The following is a 21555-nucleotide window of genomic DNA, read 5'->3' as shown; positions in this document are numbered from 1 at the left end:
TACTTCATAAAATGCGATCTTATCTAACTCTGCTGTTGAAGTGTAGACACCTGAGTTGCTTAACCCTTTCACAGGATTGGTTAACTCTTGAGGTTCCTATGGCCTCCCTCAAGCTAGTTTTAATGCACGGTATTGCTGGAACATTCGCTAGAGGGTAGTGTGGACGGCCCAGTATATCACTGGTGCCGAACTCCCTGCCAACCACAACCTCTATACAAGGCGGTGTCAGTGGAAGGCCCTAAAAATTGTCAGACTCCGGCCACCCAAGTCATATACTTTTCTCTCTGCTACCACACGGCAAGTGGTACCGATGCACCAAGTATGGAACCAACAGGAGCCTGAACAGCTTCTACCCCCAAGCCATAAGACTACTAAATAGTTACCAAGTAGCTACCCAGACTATTTTTGGACACTGTGTTAATAAACCTCCAAACAAGCTTCAATGCCATACAACACTCCTTCCGTGGCCTCCAACTGCTCTTAAACGCTAGTAAAACTAAATGCATGCTCTTCAACCGATCGCTGCCCGCACCTGCCCGCCCGCCTAGCATCACTACTCTGGACAGTTCTGACTTAGAATATGTGGACAACTATAAATACCTAGGTGTCTGGCTAGACTGTAAACTCTCCTTCCAGACTCATATTAAGCATCTCCAATCCAAAATTAAATTTAGAATCGGCTTCCTATTTCACAACAACGATGCCTTTACTCATGCTGCCAAACATACATGACATGCTATTCTATAAAATAATTGCTCCGTAATTAATATTACCTGATTGAGCTAATCATGTAAATGTAATTAACTAGAGTCGGGGCACCACAAAATAATATTTATAGAGCTGTTATCTTCCGAATAAACTCTTAAAGACCTAGTAATATTTTACATCAATAGCAGTCAATATTAATCGTCACCTTAATTCAGTCTCATCTGAAAGTTGTAAATTCTTGGTTATTTGCACGAACCCTGACTAACAAGTTGAATCAGCAATACAAAATTGGGTTTAATTATTTATTTACTAAATACATAACTAATCACACAGAATTACACGTACACATTATTAATCAACTTGATTACAAATTACGTCATAATGGAAAACGTCCCTAGCGGGCGGAACAGATATGACAGCTGGTTACACAAAAGAAAAGGGGCTGGGTTTGAGTGAAAGAGCGGGAAGACTGAGGAACAAAGGGCGAAGCTGTGCAATAGAAAATACAGTATCTTATGCATTCTAAATTACCGCCCATTTCGAAAAGGAAAATGCAATAAATATTTACTCTGAGCTGCGCTTCAGTATGTTGGTGGTAGATAGAAGGCCGTGTTGCCAAACCGAGTCCTTTGTCCTTTGAAGAATGTCTCTGGTGGTCAATTGGATACGTTGTAGTAACTTCGTTGTGTGATAGACGGGATCTTCTGTCTGTTCCTTCCTAACCCTCGTTTGCAGCTGCTGTTGCTAACTCAACGGCTAGGAGGTATCACTTCTGCAGTGAATAAGAGTTCAAAGTTCATTCCATTCGCAACCAAAGCTCACGCTGATGTTGGCTTCGTTCTGTAGTTATTATCTGAACCATTCTGACATCGGACCGTCGTCCTCACATACTCGGAACAGGAGGTTATATTGTCGTCAAGGCTTTATATTGGAAGGGACAGGAGGGCGTGTTTGAAAAGTTTTATAGCCCATGTCCCTTCACAGGGGCGGGCCACTGATTGAACCTTACGAAAACCCAAATCTCACATTTTTTAAGCTAAAATCACATTTCATCCCATCACGAATAATTTCATGTTCCAACATTTAAATTGAATAACAATTCCATGTGAATCTGATAACTCTGATGTGTAGACTTTCCACTGTAGAGTTTGTCATCTTATCATTGAGAATGTCTCAGATGACAACCGAACTGACATAATATTCATTAAGTACCACCGCATATGTTCAATTGGTCGGATTACCAGAATATAGTTCATTTCCCCTCACCTTCTTATGTTCCCAGAATCTCTATGTTAACCAAAGGGGTTTGCAAATGTAACATCAGTAGGGTAGAGAGAGGAAAAAGGGGGGAAGAGGTATTTATGACTGTCATAAACCTACCCCCAGGCCAACTTCATGACAATACTCTCATAAAACTGACTATCCTGCCGATCCTTGACTTCGGCGATGTCATTTACAAATTATCCTCCAACACTCTACTCAGCAAACTGGATGCAGTCTATCACAGTGCCATCAGTTTTGTCACCAAAGCCCCATATACTACCCACCATTGCGACCTGTATGCTCTTGTTGGCTGGCCCTCGCTACATATTCGTTGCCAAACCCACTGGCTACAAGTCATCTATAAGTCTTTGCTAGTTAAAGCTCCACCTTATCTCAGCTCACTGGTCACCATAGCAACACCCACCCATAGCACGCACTCCAGCAGGTATATTTCACTGGTCATCCCTAAAGCCAACACCTCATTTGGCAGCCTTTCCTTCCAGTTCTCTGCTGCCAATGACTGGAACTAATTGCAAAAATCACTGATGTTGGAGACTTATATCTCCGTCACAAACTTCAAACATTGGCTGTCAGAGCAGCTTACCGGTCGCTGCAGCTGTACACAGCCCATCTGTAATTAGCCTATCCAACCAACTACCTACATCATCCCCATTTTTTTTCCTGATCTTTTGCACACCAGTATTTCAACTTGCACATCCCCATCTGCGTATCTATCACTCCAGTGTTAATTGCTAAATTGTAATTATTTTGGCTTCTATGGCCTATTTATTGCCTCCCTACTCTTCTACATTTGCACACACTGTACATAGATTTTTCTATTTTTCTTTTCTTGACTGTACGTTTGTTTGTGTGTCATGCTGTTGTTTTTTGCCGCACTGCTTTGCTTTATCTTGACCAGGTCGCAGTTGTAAATGAGAACTTGTTCTCAGCTGGCCTACCTGGTTAAATAAAGGTGAAAAGAAAAACTCAAATAAATCTGCATTGACTCTTTTTGCACTAACTTTTTTAACTCAACACACACTGCTGCTACTGTTTACTATCTTTCACTTTATTCAAAGTTACAGCGGCAATTTTATCATGGTAATCCTAGTGGGGCAAACTCAACCAAAATTGTTTTAGATGCATGCCAGCAATGTCACTCACTACACAACACTAAACAATACATTAATTGCACTATAATGGTGACAAACAGTGCCCACACTGTTAGGGTCTACATAAAGCTGTCCCAACAGCAGAGCTTTCTTTTCAGCACCATGGAGTGAATCCTTACCACCGCTACACCTGGCTATCAGCGAAGTCTCATCTGGCAGGGAAAAAGTCTATTCCGCCTCATTTACTGCCTTTTAAAAACCATAGCTTATATGGCTGACTTGCTTAAATAAATATGGTTTCTACTGACTCCTTGTGGATTTGTGTGTAACTCAATAAAAAACGCATTCTCCTTCAGTAATAGCAAATGTTGACATGAGTTTTGAAGCATACACAAACATCGTTACATTTGTTCAGTAAATTCATAATGTTTGTTTTTATATCATCAACACTTTCTAAGTATAAGCAACTGCAAGCAAACGAGCTGTGAAGAGAGCCCTTTGTTCAGCACTTTCAAAATGGACACCGACAGAAATTCAGATAGGTGTTAGTTCAGATAAATTCAGCAAGATGTTGAGGCCTAAACTTTACTCTATTTTAAGTAGACAGAGATACACACACTGTTAGCCTACCATTTGAAGTATTTTATTAGGCCTACGAGAGCTCAAAAAGAAGGAAAATGCAATCATGAAGATAAACTTTTTGTGACTAGAATGACGTTGTACACAACAGCCAAGTTTCCGGGACATAGACATGTCTTATATGGGCAGAAAGCTTAAATTATTGTTAATCTAACTGCAGTGTCCAATTAACAGTCACTATTACATTGAAAAAAGACCATGCTATTGTTTAAGGAGAGTGCACAACAACAAAACTCATCATGGCAACTGGTTTAAAATACATTCACCTCTGAAGGTAAATAATGTACTTACATTCAGTAATCTTGCTCTGATTAGTCTTCTTGAGGGTCCTAGAGATAAAATGTAGCATATTTTGGTTTGATAAAATCAATTTTTATGTTCAAATGTAGGAACTGGGGTCTACAGTTTGACCCCACTGCTGTCTCTGGCACCATACACACCCGGCCGTATAGATGTGTGAAAGTTAGTATATAAGCTAATGATCCATCATATATGCCATTCTTGGGAGTGTGTAAACTTACATTTTTTATTACCTTTTTTTATTACCATAGAATTTGTGTACATTCTCTACAGTTATGTACTTGAAAATGTATAAATTGACCAATTCGGCACATTTAATCAGACTCCTGACAGACTTGATACAAAATATTGTGCAGTAATGTAATTCTTCACTGGATCAGTCTGCAATTTTGCACACTCACTGCTACCGTCTGGTGGCAAAAATCTAAGTTACACCTAGATTTCTATTAGAGCTGGGCAATATGGCCAAAATATCATATCATATATATGTTATTTTTCTCATTTTTGACAATTTGAGTGTTTTATGTTTTTGATTAATAAAAGTTCAACATTTGCTTTATGTGTAGTGCATGACCCTAGGGTGGCAACACATATATTCTAAATGATTTCAATGGGTCTTTCTTACTGTTCAATTCAACTTCAACCTAAAATAATTTTCTGCATTTCCATCAATTTCTGCATTTCCTGCACTCATTTGAGATAATTTCCACACTGCCACGATATGGGCAAAAATACTAGGCCTTATTTAAAACCAAATGTTGTTGCGATTTAGATCAAAATAGTGATGCACCGATATGACGTTTTTGGCCAATACCGATATTTTTCTTGCCAAAAAAACCTGATGGCGATATTGAACATTTTAGCGGCCTTTTAAGCATTCTAGTACAGTTAAATAGTTAACACACACACATGGACCCAGCGGTCTAAGGCACTGCATGTCAGTGCAAGAGGCATCACTACAGTCCCTGGTTCGAATCCAGGCTGTATCACATCCGGCCGTGATTGGGAGTCCCATAGGGCGGCGCACAATTGGCCCAGTGTTGTCCCGGGCCGTCATTGTAAATACGAATTTGTTCTTAACTGACTTGCCAAGTTTAAATCAAGTTTACACACACCACACTGACCCAAAGTTATTTTGTCGGTATTTACGTATGTCCCCATTACCAGTAAAGCATAATCAAAACCTATTACTTTCACTTACTGCTGTGCTGTTTCGTTGTTCAGTTGTTTAATTTCTGTGGAACGCCGTTTAGGTCTTTGTGTGTCAAAAAAGATACATGTGTAAAAGATACACTATTTGACGTGTCAAATAACACTATTTGGGGACCCTATAATCTTTGGCTACATTAACTCTTTATTCATATAGGCAACATATTCATGCGTCGCCTATTCCTCTTTGACTTAGAAGATACTGTTGCACAAACAACATAGTGATTTAAGCCTCCACCAGTACTGGTATCAGGCTGTATTAGCTAGCTATGTTTGCTCTGAGCATTAGTGGCTAACAGTTAACAGTTAATTAACTAGTTAATTTGTACATATTGACCTCAATTACCTCATGCCCCTACACAAAGACTCGGTACTGGTACCCCGTGTATATAGCCAAGTTATCATTACTCATTGTGTATTTATTATTACGTTTATCACTAGGTGTTTTACTTTTCTATTACTTTTCAAAGTTTTCCATCTCTACATTGTTGGGAAGGATTTCACAGTTAGTCCACACCTTTTGTTTACAAAGCATGTAACGATTATAATTGGATTTGATTTAATATAGAGCAATGTTTACGTTGCAAATATAAAGATGAATTATTGATATAAATGTTTTCTGCCCCCTGTCCTGCCCCCTGTCCCTATTTGCATTCAAATCACATCGTTGCAGTTGTTTTTTTTTCAAGTTCACTCTTTTAACAATGCATCCTAAAAGCTCATGTGTTATCGACTACATTAATTATCATATACAGTACCAGCCAAAAGTTTGGACACATCTACTCATTCAAGGGTTTTTCTTTATTTGTACTCTTTTCTACATTGTAGGATAATAGTGAAGACATCAAAACTATGAAATAACACATGTAGTAACCAAAAAAGTGTTCAATCAAAATATATTTCAGATTCTTCAAAGTAGCCACCCTTTGCCTTGATGACAGCTTTGCACACTCTTGGCATTCTCTCAACCAGCTTCATAAGGAAGTCACCTTGAATGCATTTCAATTAACAGGTGTGCATTGTTAAGGGACACTGGGACACAGTAAAGTCCATGGAGAAAAAGAACACCTCCTCCCAGCTGCCCACTGCACTGAGGATAGGAAACTCTGTCACCACTGATAAATCCACTATAATTGAGAATTTCAATAAGCATTTTTCTTAGGCTGTCCATGCTTTCCACCTGGCTACCCCTACCCCGGTCAATTGCACTGTACCCACCACAGCAACTCGCCCAAGTCTTCCCCATTTCTCCTTCTCCCAAATCCAGTCAGCTGATGTTCTGAAAGAGCGGCAAAATCTGGACCCCTACAAATCAGCCGGGCTAGACAATCTGGACCCTTTCTTTCTAAAATTATCTGCCGAAATTGTTGCAACCCCTATTACTATCCTGTTCAACCTCTCTTTTGTGTCGTCTGAGATTCCCAAAGATTGGAAAGCAGCTGCGGTCATCCCCCTCTTCAAAGGGGGGACACTCTTGACCCAAACTGCTACAGACCTATATCTATCCTACCCTGCCTTTCTAAGGTCTTCGAAGGCCAAGTCAACAAACAGATTACCAACCATTTCGAATCCCACCGCCCGTTCTCCGCTATGCAATCTGGTTTCAGAGCTGGTCATGTGTGCACCTCAGCCACTCTCAAGGTCCTAAACGATATCTTAACCGCCATCGATAAGAAACAATACTGTGCAGCCGTATTCATTGACCTGGCCAAGGCTTTCAACTCTGTCAATCACCACCTCCTCATTGACAGACTCGATAGCCTTGGTTTCTCAAATGATTGTCTCGCCTCGTTCACCAACTACTTCTCTGATAGAGTTCAGTGTGTTAAATCGGAGGGCCTGTTGTCCGGGCCTCTGGCAGTCTCTATGGGGGTGCCACAGGGTTCAATTCTTGGGCCGACTCTCTTCTCTGTATACATCAATGATGTCGCTCTTGCTGCTGGTGAGTCTCTGATCCACCTCTATGCAGACGACACCATTCTGTATACTTCTGGCCCTTCTTTGGACACTGTGTTAACTTCTTAAGGTATAAGGGGCATCATTTTCACTTTTGGATAAATAGCATGCCCAATTTCAACTTCCTGCTACTCATGCCAAGAATATATAAGATATGCGTATTATTAGTAGATTTGGATAGAAAACACTCTGAAGTTTCTAAAACTGGTTGAATCATGTCTGTGAGTATAACAGAACTTATGTAGCAGGCAAAACCCCGAGGACTAACAGTTCAGATTCTTTTTTTAGACGTCTCAGTCTGTTCACTGAATTCTCATTGGCAAGCTATATTTCTTAGTTACTTGTTTTCAGTTCCTACCTCTTCCACTGGATGTCCCCAGTCTTTGGAATTTGGTTGAGGTTATTCATTTGTGCAATGAAGAAGTAGGGCCAACTAGGAACTGCGTAACACTGTTGAGAGTTGCGCAAGACTTGAAATGTAGCTTGGTTTGTTGTGTTCCTGTATTGAACACAGATAGACCCGTCTTCAATTTGATCGATTATTAATGTTTAAAAATACCTAAAGTTGTATTACAAAAGTAGTTTGAAATATTTTGGCAAAGTTTATAGACTTGCCTACCTGGTTAAATAAAGGTGAAATAAATAAAATAAAAAGTTAATTTGTGGAATTTATTTTCTTAATGCGTTTGAACCGATCAGTCGTGTTGTGACAAGGTTGGGGTGGTATACAGAAGATAGCCCTATTTGTATACAGAAGATATATAGAAGATAGCCCAGCCAAGTCCATATTATGGCAAGAACAGATCAAATAAGCAAAGAGAAATGACTGACCATCATTACTTTAAGACATGAAGGTCAGTCAAGCCGTAAAATGTCAAGAGCTTTGAAAGTTTCTTCAAGTGGAAAACCATTAAGCACTATGATGAAACTGGCTCTCATGAGGACCGCCACAGGAAAGGAAGACCCAGAGATACCTCTGCTGCAGAAGAAAAGTTCATAAGAGTTACCAGCCTCAGATTGCAGCTTAAATAAATGCTTCAGAGTTCAAGTAAGAGACACATCTCAACATCAACTGTTCAGAGGAGACCATGTGAATCATGGTCGAATTACTGCAAAGGAACCACTACTAATGGACACCAATAATAAGAAGAGACTTGCTTGGGCCAAGAAACACAAGCAATGGATATTAGACCGGTGGAAATCTGTCCTTTGGTCTGAGTCCAAATGTGACATTTTTGGTTCCATTCGCCATGTCTTTGTGAGATGCAGGGTAGGTGAAGAGATGATCTCCGCATGTGTGGTTCCCACTGTGAAGCATGGAGGAAGAGGTGTGGGGGTGCTTTGCTGGTGACACCGTCAGTGATTTATTTAGAATTTAAGGCACATTTAACCAGCATGGCTACCACAGCAATCTGCAGCGATATGCCATCCCATCTGGTTTGCGGGATTATCATTTGTTTTTCAACAAGACAATGATCCAAAACACACCTCCAGGCTGTGTAAGGGCTATTTGACCAAGAAGGAGAGTGATGGAGTGCTGCATCAGATGACCTGGCTTCCACAATCACCTGACCTCAACCCAATTGAGATGGTTTGAGATGAGTTGGACCGCAAAAAGGAAAAGCAGCCAACAAGTGCTCAGCATATGTGGGAACTCCTTCAAGACTGTTGGAAAAGCATTCCTCATGAAGCTGGTTGAGAGAATGCCAAGAGTGTGCAAAGCTGTCATCAAGGCAAAGGGTGGCTAATCTCAAATATAAAATATATTTTGATTTGTTTAACACTTTATTGGTTACTACATGGCATGTGTTATTTTGATGTCTTCACTATTATTCTACAATATAGGAAATAGTACATTTAAAGAGTTGGTGTGTCCAAACTTTTGCCTGGTACTGTAAATGCACTATTAAAGAGGTACATCTGTATTTTCAGAGGTGCATACTGTTTGAATTGTCATGTATTATTCAATATTACATATTGGTCCTTGGGAGTTATTTATAAACACTTGCTATAGTTTCAAGGCCTGAAAAATGGTCACCTATCCAATTCACCCAGACAGAAATATAAAGCAATATAATTACATTTTTAAAATAAATGGATAATGTTGTAACCCACTATTCAACGTACTTCACTTTCCATCCTTCTACAGAATTGGAATATCCTTGTAAATTGCCTCATCTGTAGCCTTCTCTTTGAAAGGGTTTTTAGAGCGTTACATGGCCTGTCTATGTGGGAAAGGAGCTGTCCAGAGTTCTGACCACTCAAGCAGCCCAATCTCTGTGTATCTGAAGAGACAGCGACTCAGTTTTTTTCTCAGCTCTGAGCCAGTCAGACACGAATGAGGGCTCAAAGAAATGGCGTTTCTCATTCAACAAATGATTTTAGGGGTGATGGTTCAATGGGACTTCTCAGTTAGTGAGTAATGCCTGCATGACTATCATGCTGCACTGGTACAGGGTTAGTATGAACACCAATCAATATTACAATAGTTGGCAGTGCATTGGACGGGAGCTATGTGTGTCAATGAATCTCAGCGCTTCATATTGACCCGATGTCGCTGCTCTGCTCAGCTCGACCAGGTTCAGTGGTGAATGTGATGGGGGTTTGCTCTAACGAATTCACTGGACCACTTGGTGATTGGTTTGTTCAGCAGGATTTGCTCTGTTTGTAGTAGAGCTTTGGCAAATATTCTAATGTGCAGAGCACTTTAAACATGATCACACACACACAATATGTGTGAGACACAGCAGTGGATACAGAGGCAAACAGACAGAGAGTGACACAGATTTGACACCTGTTTGTTAAAATGGGAAGCTGTGGTTTGTCTATATCAGGGATGGGCAACTCCAGACCTCGGGGACCGGAGGAGTGGTGTCAGACTTTTTCCCCCATCTCTAGCAAACACAGCTGATTAAACTAATTGCGTTCTAAACTGAAGATCATGATTAGTTGATTATTGAAGTCCAGCGTTTTAGCTGTGGCTGGGGCAAAAGTGTGACACCAGTCGGGGCAAAAGTGTGACACCAATCAGTCCCCTGAGGACTAGAGTTGCCCATCCCTGGTCTAAATCAAATAGATTTCAAAACGATTGTGTGAAGCCTGCATTTCATGTGCTGACAACGACAATGAGAGATGGCACCAAATGCCATTGCCAGCTATCAAATAATCACTTTTTTGTCTGTTTCAATTTCTCCTCTGTGTGATTTAAAGAACTGTATGGCTGAGGATAAAACAAATACACAGATAGCTCCATATATAAGTGTAAGTACTTTTCTTCTAATATCTCAGGAGTAGAGCTGATGGTGAGTTGAGAGAGAGATGACTCTGCTGTCCCTCTGTTGGCGATGTACTCTGAGGAGAAAGACTTAGGTGATCAACAGGGTATAGAAGAGAGGGAAATGGGAGAAAGAGGGAGTGGAAGGGAGGTAGACATGTGGGATAGTATAGTGCTGAGAGGTAGCCAGCAGCGAATCTTCAGCCCCAGAGAGTCCAGATGGTTCTGTTGAAAACAACAATGAAGTTCTATAATTCCAAAGGACCACCATCTCCTCATTCAACAATTCATCTTCCCCCATAATTAGGAAAAATGCTGTAGTCACATACTTTAGATTGTATTCTCCGCTCAACGTACAATAAGAAACGCAAGCAATTTCCTGTCCATTCATAATTATTGAAAATGCCCAAGCTAGGCAAGGTAACTTTCAACTCGTATTACTTTCCCCCTACTCCATATGAGGAGAATGGGTAGGCGATGACGGTGCACATACATTTAGCTAGATATAGCCTGTAGCTTTATTGGCTCTGAGTGCAGTGTTCCAGAGAACAGCCATGTGCGGAGCGCTTTCCCTTAATGGTATAGTGGCATTTATTTCATTCTGTCTGTGTAAAGTACTGTTTACTCATGTGGAATCGCATGGCCGCCACTATTTTGATGTAATTTCTTGTCCTAGGGAGGAAATGCACATTTAGGTTCCATCTCGGATGAATAGCAAAGGCTATTTATACATATTCATGAATTGGGTGTGGGAATTTCCATGTGGAGTTGATCATCAACAAATAAGGCACTGACAGCTATCGGTGTAGCTAGCTATCTTGCTAACCTAGCCAGCTAATGTTATCTGTAGTTGCGGTTGTATTTTTTTTACTACACTGTATTCAAAAGATTAGTCAGCTGGCTCTATGATTGGTTCTGGATTTGGAAGCCTTCCGTAAATCATAAGCATTGATTAAGGGAAGACTTTGCCACAGATGTAAACCACTGGCCAATCTTTGACGTCACCATCTATTGTTATTTCCAAGGTTTTGGCATCTTCCATAATTTGCGGCCGCGAATCCACCATAAAATTGCTAGAAAGAGTAAGATGACGCTCCGGTAATTTGGATAACTATTGAAAGATAGCTGATATGCGTTTTTGTTTATTGTTATGACACTGTGCAACGTCTGGTAGGTAGGCAGGCTGCTGCCAGTCTTCGGCTGCGGTACAAGCAAAGCCAAGTCAACCCGTGCTCATGGTTCTCACAGGGGAAGTGAAATGATAGACTTTGCTCATGATCATGTATGCCGCAGATGACATGGAACTATGAGTTCCTTGAATTTTATTTTGCAGGTGCCTTTTAATTATCTGGATAGAAACTTGTGGTTCATAGCTAATGTTATACCATTCAAAGCAGTGGAGTGTGTAGCGATGCTAAACTTTAGTGGTCAAAAACATTCATCTTGGGACGACGGGGCGAGTGGGTTTGCTAAATGCCATCATCACGCAATCATACTATTATATCAAATGGTAATATATATTATTTATTTATTATTATATATATATTTTTAAATGCAGACAAGCTCAAAAATAAGTGAAAATGTAGTCGCCCCTGGTTGGTACTTGAGGCGTCACTACAGACCTGGGTTCGATCCCAGGCTGTGTCAAGAGGCGGTGCACAATTGGACCAGCATCGTCCGGGTTAGGGGAGGGTTTGGCCGGCCGGGATGTCTTTGTCCCATCGCGCTCTAGTGACTAATTGTGGCAGGCCGGGCACCTGTAAGCTGACTTTGTTCGCCAGCTAGACTGTGTTTCCTCCGACACATTCCGGGTTAAGTGTCAAGAAGCAGTGGGGCTTGGCAGGGTCGTGTTTCGGACAAAGCATGGTGGAGGTGCAAAAACATACATTTGTACCCGGTACTTTAATGTGCTCCATGGCTCAAGGCAGCCAAGTGGAGACAAGGCTGTTTGGCTCATCAGTCGCAGAGAGGAATAGCTTTGCAGCTGTTTCTGATTAATAAACAATGCCATGCTGGTGAAAGGTATCATTAAAAAAAAACAGCCCTGAAACAAAACGCATGGTGAAAAATGATTTCTGTATCATAGGAAAAGACACAGTATTCACATGGATTTGAACAAAATGGGCAGTTCAGATTTGTCACTTCAAGCCCAAATATATCATACTTTGACTAAAACAAAGACTTATTGACTTAAATCGTTGTGCAACATCATGGGACAGCTCTGGCCTTTATTTTTCAGCTCAAAAGTGCATTTCTACTGGTGTGGGCTAAAGAGTGTAACTGCAAATGGACAATGTTCTGTGTAGGGCCAGAGACCCATTTAAGCTTAGGACTATGATGCAGGATAGCTATGTATACTGGTCTCTTAGGTACTAACTTAGTACTTAAACTAACTCAATGAATTGTATTTCCATGTAAGATTGAGCCCCTCCTTCAGGAAGTGAGCACTATGTAATGGACGTGTCCTCCTCACATCCAGTTCTTATGTAAGCAGTTTGTGTTACCTCTGCAAGGTTGAAATGAGTTAGACCAGCTTTGTCTTGAGTTCTCTGAAGTATCTAAAAAATGTGGAGCTTTATTCCAGCAGAGCTTGTGGCTACCCAGAGCTGGGTCTCTATCATTATGAGCATGGGGAAAACCTACATTGGCTAAATGTTTTTTTTCTTTCTTTTTTCGAAAGAACCCTTTGCTTCTCCACAGTGGCACACTGGATAACATTTTCTCTCTGCGTTGGAATGTCAATGTAATTGCATTGTATTATTTGCAACACACTGTACAGCAATATTGTCAGGGATTTCTAGTTTATTGCTTGAATTCTTTACTGCGTCTGGTATTGTTGGCATGTAGACCATGAGAATGACTTGAGCGCAGCAGTGTGTTTGATTTATGACTGCTGGTATTGTACTGCATCTTTTCATTGGGCTCTTCCCTATTCATACAGTGCCGAACCAGGCTAGTTTGTCACTGACGTTGTCGTATCGTCCTTGATAAATTGAGATTTTTTTCAATTAGATTGTTTGATAAATGTATTCACAATGAATGGATTAATATACTAATCAGTAGCCTCTTTGTTTTTCAGATCTGAATGTGACAGCTCCAAAATGGTCAGGTATGTACACTGTTACACATGATGTAAGGCAAGTATTCAGGTAACACTTGATTAACTCTGATGACCATCTCTCCCGTTCCCTCTCTCCCATTCCATCTCCCTCCACCACCCACCCATCTCTCTGAGTAGGTTCTGGTTCCAGATAACATATGATACCCTACAATCTGTAGTCTATAGCTGACCAGCTCTGTAATAAAACATGCTAGCAGAGACATGAGTGATTATCCTGTGTGCTGATGATAGTAGCAGCCAGGCACTGATGAGGTGCCTCAGTGTCCACTAGTGATCATTATGATGGGGAAAATTATGGGTTTGAGTGCAACCCAAGGTTGCATTGTAATTTCCTCATACAGTCTATCTGGCAGAAGATGTATATGGGAGTGTCTTAGGAGAGTCAGGGAAGCCATGGAGTGGTTTAAAGCTAGAATAAGTATACATCATTGACGTGATGTGACTAGGGCTGGAAAACTTGACTGGCATAGTAGGGTTGGGAATTGCCAGGGACCTCACATTCGCACTTAGCTAAAGGGTAGATCTGCCGCTTTCAAGGAGCGGGACTCTAACCCGTAAGCTTATAGTCATAGACTCTTCTCTCTGCTACCGCACGGCAAGCGGTACCAGAGCGCCAAGCTTAGGTCCAAGAGGCTTCTAAACAGCTTCTACCCCCCAAGCCATATGACTCCTGAACATCTAGTCAAAAGGATACCCAGACTATTCACATTGCTCCCCTCCCCCTCCACACCACTGCCACTCTCTGTTGTCATCTATGCATAGTCACTTTAATTAACTCTACCTACATAAATGTGAATTCATGAAAATGTATGAATATTTGACTTGTGGCTGTGTTATCTAGTGGACATCTGTTCAAGTGGCCAATGTAGAAATTGCTCTGTAATTTCTTTGTTGCTTAAATTCTACGCTGTTCGCTAAATGTCAATTTGTGAGAAAACAAGCACGGAATAGTATAGGGAATCATTGTACCATCTAAATCGCTGTGAAATATAAAACCGAAAGTAAAAGGCTCAAGAGTGAGTCTCCGCCATGTTACGGGGAAATGGGATGTGGGGGCAGGGAGATTTCGTTTTGAATGTAGCCTGGTGCTGTTGCAATTCACCTAGCTTCCACATAGGGGAGAGATTCTACGAAATTCTAGGTGTAGCACCTTTAAAAAGAAGATGGAGAACATGCTATGAAGGAAAAAATACTGGAGTTTTGGAGCAGGTAGAGCCAACTGGCGCAAAAAGAATATTACGATATTGTCCAAACAATATGACACGATATATTATGAAAAATGATATCCTGATATGTAGCTGTGTCCATTCCCCCCCTTCACTAATCCCTAGTAAATAAACCGTCTTGTCTCGAGCTCCTTGTTTACATAGTATATGGATTTAATATCATGGGTTATCAATAGTGCTGAGCGAATAATCAACATTTAGTGTTTATTTTTTATTAAACAACCAGTTGACTGACGTCTGTTCAATTGTTCGAATTGCAATGAGTTGTTTTTTTTGAGCCCATCGCGCCTTTTCTCAAGAGTGAAATCAAATCGTTCACAACATGAGAAAAATCAAGTCAAGAACTATGTGGGACGCTGGCCTGAAGGGAGTTGTAGTTTTCATTAAGCAAATATTCAACCTAGTTCAGCACAGAAACCTGGTAATTAACTACAATGACGATAATCCATTGCAGTGTTTTTTCCCCTGCTTGGATAGAGACGGGTCAGAGAAGAAGAGGTGAAAATCTATCCAATATTATCCCAATACGTTTCTACGGGCTTATTTTGGGCCTAAGCTTGTCGCCTGCTTTCCCGCCTTTGGGAGAACAACTCCCAATGTTAGGGCGAAGACATGAGCATCTCGTCATTATATATAGATCCAATATAAACTATTTTATTATGTATTATTTCCTTATTTTTATTGATCAATGTGGACCTGACAGAATCAGTGGAATATTTTCTATGTTTTTGCAATTAAATGAACTATTTTTGGCTTTGGAATTTCCATTAAAAAGCTCAAACTGATTTTTCTTTTTAAATAATTGAACCGACCTCAAAAAGCACTAGTAATCCGCACATATGTTCCTGTTAAGCAGATGGTGAATTACACTCTTACTCCTGCCTCTCAAGTTTTGTGTGTTTCTGGGTTTTCTGAGAATAGAGATATCCCTAGAGCTGGGTCTGTGTAGTTGATATACAGTAGATTCAGGCCTTCTCTGTTCTTTCCACCCCTGATCTTTGTTGTCCTCCAGCCTCTTGTGTTCTGTACTGGCTGTCCTTTCTTACTGAGTTGACGGGGAAGGAGAGGGTCTGAGCCCTGGAGGTTTCTGCCTGTCATTGTCGTGTGTGTGTGTGTTGGGGGGGGGGGGGGGGGGCTCACCCACTGAGCAGCATCACTAGCAAAGCCAGTGTACTAACATTGCAGCATTTCTGCCAGGGACTCAAACTGTGAAACACAATAGACTGGGGCCTCTATTCAATCAGTTAGTGGAACTGGCCCATAACCCATCCTGCTAATTAAGCCTTTATCCTCTCACATGAGTAGTGTCAATCACTATAACTACAGTAGCAGTCTCTAGTTCCTCTACATTTCCAGTCTTCCAATAACAGTTAGTATGCATCAACAGCTGCCACTGCTAATTAACTCCCCAGACAGACATACAATGCCTTCAGAAAGTATTCACACCACTTGACTTATTACACATTTTGTTGTGTTACAACCTGAATTCCTAAGTTTACATTGTTTTTCTCTCACCTTTATACACACAATATCCCATAATGACAAAGCAAAATAATGTTTTTAGATATCTTTGCACATTTATTGAAAATGCAATACAGATATCTCATTTAGATAAGTATTCACACCCCTGAGGCAATACTTTTTAGAAGCACCTTTGGCAGCAATTACAGCTGTGAGTCTTTCTGGGTAAGTCCCTAAGAGCTGTAAGTATGTGAGTCTTTCTGGGTAAGTCCCTAAGAGCTGTGAGTCTTTCTGGGTAAGTCCCTAAGAGCTGTGAGTCTTTCTGGGTAAGTCCCTAAGAGCTGTGAGTCTTTCTGGGTAAGTTTCTAAGAGCTGTGAGTCTTTCTGGGTAAGTTTCTAAGAGCTGTGAGTCTTTCTGGGTAAGTCCCTAAGAGCTGTGAGTCTTTCTGGGTAAGTCCCTAAGAGCTGTGAGTCTTTCTGGGTAAGTCCCTAAGAGCTGTGAGTCTTACTGGGTAAGTCTCTAAGATCTTTCCACGCCTGCTTGTGCAACATTAGTCTTGCCATGTTTTATTGTCAAATACATAGGTGCAGTGAAATGTGTAGTTTTACAGGGTCAGCCATAGTAGTACAGCGCCCCTGGAGCAAATGAGGGTTAAGTGCCTTACTCAAGGGCACATCGACAAACCTTGTCTGTTTGGGTATTCGAACCAGCAATCTTTCGACCCAACACTCTAACCTACTGGCCCAACACTCTAACAGTTAGGCTACCTGCCACCCTGTACTGTACCGTACTGTAGGCAGGATGGGCATTTTGAAATAATTTCACTATTAAAATAATATCATGCCATTTTTTTCCGGATAAAAAAATTAATTACATTTAAAAAACTCCCAAATTTCAACCTGGGAACTGGCTTGCTTGACTTTGGTGCCGCTTGCTTGCAGCAGTGCAATGGGCAGTAGCCGGTGAGTTTTGCACGGGAGGGAGAGAGCGAGAGCAACCATAGACTACTTAGACAAACTTTCATAGGTCATCTATCATTCCACCTGGCTGTGCCTGTCTTGGCTGCATGAAATCGATGTCAGGAAGCTAGCAAAGGTAGCCAGCTATGTTAGCCAGCTAGCTAGCTAACGTTACCATACCTTTTCCCGTCCTTGTCTACAACAAGTCCATTCACATTAAACAATAGCCTACCTGATGGTTGCTCGTAGTTGTAGCCTACTACTTCAAATTTAACTAACTTAATTCCGTAATTGTAATTCCATTTTGCATTGATTATCTCCCACGTTGCTTGCTACTCAAGCTGTAGACAGTGCCACTTTGTAGACAGTGCCACAGTGCTACCTGACTGTAGACAGTGCCACTTTGATTGGCAGAAAATAACAACAAACGTGTGAAACGCGTGTAGGCTACTACGGTATATCTTTTTATGGGGCGCACGTCATAAACACTACATTCTAAAGATTTTTGTTTTATTGAATTAATGATTTTACATGTCATGGTATATCCTTGTGTAGCATTGTCACATAATTTAATATATCAAATTTAGACAAAGCCTTTTCATTGTTAAAAAATAACTGTGATTATTTTTTTTATGAACACCCACAAGTATTGGAAATAACCATGCACATCCCTACTGTACTGTACTGTCCCAAACGTGTCTATGATTGGTTAAGATTTGGCCCGGCCAGGGTGGACTGACCAAATTTCAACTACTTTTCAACATCCATGGTGTGGGTCGGTGCTCAGTGCAGTGTTGCCAACTCATTTTCAGGGTAAGTTGCTAGAGGCAGGTTGATTTGCTGCTAAATAACATTGTGATTTTTTAAATTTAAATTTTAAATTTTATTAACAACAATTCAATACATAAAGCACATGAGGGAACACAAGCATACATAGATTACAAACAATGGACAATCGAGCTAGGGGGCACAATATCACATTACAATTACACAAGGACCTTAAGGGACATGCATATACTTACAATTCTAACATCTTTTTTTGTTAGTAGAGCATTTAACCGTCTTAATACAGTTCAATTTCTTTTTGTAGGGTACGAAAATGTGGTTTTCTGTTTGTAAATTTACATTTGTGTATATAAAATTTTGCCAAAAGAATAATGTAATTAATTACTTAAAAATGTTTCAGCTTATTTGTATTGTATGTAAATAATCCAAACAGTACAGGGTCAGGTCTTGACACGTTCCTGAATAACAAAGCAACACCTGAGGGAATGGCATCTAAAACAATTGCAAAATCTTTAGGTGTTACAGGGACCTTGTAAAGTGATAAGAATTCCTTATAACTGAGTAAAGACCCTCTGCATTTACCAGTTGGCTCACTAATAGGATATTATTTCGGAACCAATATTCTAAAAACAAAGAGGTATTTTTATGCAATTTATCCCGATTATTCCATATATAATATCTGTGTGGAGAAAAATGGTGTTTATAAATTAAGGACCATGACAAGAGAACCTGCCGATGAAAAGCAGAAAGTTTCACTGGAACTTTGTCAATATTGCAAAACAAGTTAAGGCCACCAAAAGTAGAGAAGACATGATGAGGAATACAATTCCAAATAGAAGTGGGTCGTCTTAGGAATTGTTTTATCCAATTGATCTTAAAAGTATTATTTAAAGTAGTAAAGTCCAGAAAATCTCATCTGGTTTATCTCCTTGCTTATTTTACTGTCAAGATATAAAGATAGAGCACCATATGTTACTCTAGAGATACCTTCAGCCTTGATTATTAGGACTACCTTTTAAAGATAAGTCCCTCTGTAGCCATTGATTTAGTTTCTTCTGTTTTTTTTAAATAAGAGGGTTAAAATGTAGTAAGCCTCTAGACTTCTGATCCTTTGTAATGGTTATGCCCAAATATGTAATTTCTTCTTTTACTGGAATACCATAATATGAAGGTGTCACACAATCTTTGACAGCTATGAGTTCACATTTATTAATGTTAAGATATAGACCAGACACTTTGGAAAAGGATTGTATCACATTGATCGATATGGGAATTTGATTAGCGTCTTTCAGAAAAAGTGTAGTATCGTCAGCCAGCTGGCTTATAATAATTTCTTTACCAGCTATGGAAATACCTTGTACAGGACTATTATTTAACACATTTGCAAGAAGTTGGGTGATTAATAAAAACAGGTACGGAGAGATAGGACAACCTTGCCTATTTCCTCTCTTTAACTCAAATCTAAGTGAGGTGCCATATTTCAATTTGATAGAGCTGTTACCATTTGCATAGAGTCTTAATAGCCTTACATAAAAAATCCCCAAAGCCAAGTCTCTCAAGGGAGTGGAAGAGAAACTGATGCTCTACTGTGTCAAATGCTTTATAAAAATCTAAAAATAATATGAAGCTATCCTCAGTTAGTAGGTCTGAGTAGTCAAGTATGTCTAATACTAGTCTGACATTGTTAGAAATATGTCTGTTCCTCATGAAGCCAGACTGTGTTTCATCAATGATTGCATCCAGGACTTCTTTAATTATTTTTGCAAGTAGTAAGGCTAATATCTTATAGTCATAATGAAGAAGACAAATTGGACGCCAGTTATCGATGAGCAGCACTTATTTTTTAGGCTTAGATACCAGTGTTATTACCCCTGACTCATTGTAGGAGGGAAAACATTGTTTTTAATACTCTCTAAAAAGACTTCAAATAGGAAGGGAGCTACTTGTTCATAAAATAATTAGTACAATTCTGATGTAATTCCATCAACACCTGGTGATTTATTGTTCTTTAGATGTTTGATAGACTCTAATCTCTTCAACTTTGATGGGTTCATCACACTGTTAGATTCTTTCACTGATAGAGTGAACATTATTCAGTGAGTTAAAAAACATATCTGTGGATTCCTGACAGTACGTAGAGCTATACAATTTTCTGTAAAAATTGCAACAGTATTTAGCGATTCATTTTTGGTCATCTGTAATAACACCATCAATGTTTAACTTTAAATAACGTTGTGATGTCATTGCGTGATAACTTACGTAGAATACACAATAACGTTACTCAAAGTGACTGGCCATCTCGGGAAAAAATATGAATTGACATTTGTTCAGGTACAGACTCCCACTCTTTTCTGTACTTCTGGCTGTACAATTTGGATTGAGACATGTTGATTGATGTTGTAAGTTCTGTTCAAGATCAAACATTCGTGACCAACTATATTCATTGGGTTTGGCTCGTCGAACCCGTGCTACTGCTGCTACAGTCAGCCAACAATGATTTGCAATTTTCTGAAATTGCTGCTGGCCTGCTGCTGCCTGTGCACGAGCTGAGCGCCTGCTGCTGACTCCACTCACAATGCACTTTTGTGTGTTGTGACTGAGTGTGTGAAAGAAAAAATCTTTTTTGAGTAATTTAGAGGGAAAATGCGTACATTTTAGCCTCCTCGCTTCGCGTTCCTAGGAAACTATGAAGTATTTTGTTTTTTATGTATTATTTCTTACATTGTTACCCCAGGAAATCTTACGTTTTATTGCATACAGCCGGGAGGAACTATTATGACCAGGAATATGACTTTCCCAAAGCGGATCCTCTGTTTGGTCCACCACTCAGGACAATGGATCAGATCCTCTGTTTGGTCCACCACCCAGGACAATGGATCAGATCCTCTGTTTGGTCCACCACCCAGGACAATGGATCAGATCCTCTGTTTGGTCCACCACCCAGGACAATGGATCAGATCCTCTGTTTGGTCCACCACCCAGGACAATGGATCGTATCCCAGCCGGCGACACAAAACAATGGCGCTGCAGAAGGGGCAGACGGATGCGGTCTTCTGGTCAGGCTCCGGAGACGGGAACATCACGCACTGCTCCCGAGCATACTACTCGCCAATGTCCAGTCTCTTGACAACAAGGTAGACAAAATCCGAGCAAGGGTTGCCTTTCAGAGAGACATCAGAGATTGTAACGTTCTTTGTTTCACGGAAACATGGCTCACTCAGGATACGTTATCAGAGTCGGTACAGCCACATGGTTTCTTCACGCATCGCGCCGACAGAAACAAACATCTCTCTGGTAAGAAGAAGGGCGGGGGTGTAGTATGCCTTATGATTAACGAGACGTGGTGTGATCATAACAACATACAGGAACTCGAGTCCTTTTGTTCACCTGCCCTAGAATTCCTTACAATCAAATGCCGACCGCATTATCTACCAAGAGAATTCTCTTCGATTATAATCACATTCGTGTATATCCCCCCCAAGCAGACACATCAACGGCCCTGAAAGAACTTCATTGGACAATGTAAACTGGAAACCACAT

General features: G+C 40.4%; 1 protein-coding gene across 1 annotated transcript in view; it reads left to right on the top strand.

Annotated features, from left to right (window-relative positions):
• LOC139368797 (IQ motif and SEC7 domain-containing protein 1-like) overlaps positions 1-21555 on the top strand; it is a 242159-nt gene that overhangs the window by 34458 nt on the left and 186146 nt on the right. The window contains exon 2 of the mRNA XM_071108149.1: positions 13541-13570. Within this exon, the coding sequence (XP_070964250.1) occupies positions 13541-13570 (30 nt within the window). The remainder of the gene's footprint in view (positions 1-13540; positions 13571-21555) is intronic.

This window comes from Oncorhynchus clarkii, chromosome 16 (assembly GCF_045791955.1).
Source record: "Oncorhynchus clarkii lewisi isolate Uvic-CL-2024 chromosome 16, UVic_Ocla_1.0, whole genome shotgun sequence".
Classification (NCBI taxonomy): domain Eukaryota; kingdom Metazoa; phylum Chordata; class Actinopteri; order Salmoniformes; family Salmonidae; genus Oncorhynchus; species Oncorhynchus clarkii.
Note: the sequence above shows the minus strand (reverse complement) of the source record. Positions and strands in the feature narration are given on the sequence as shown.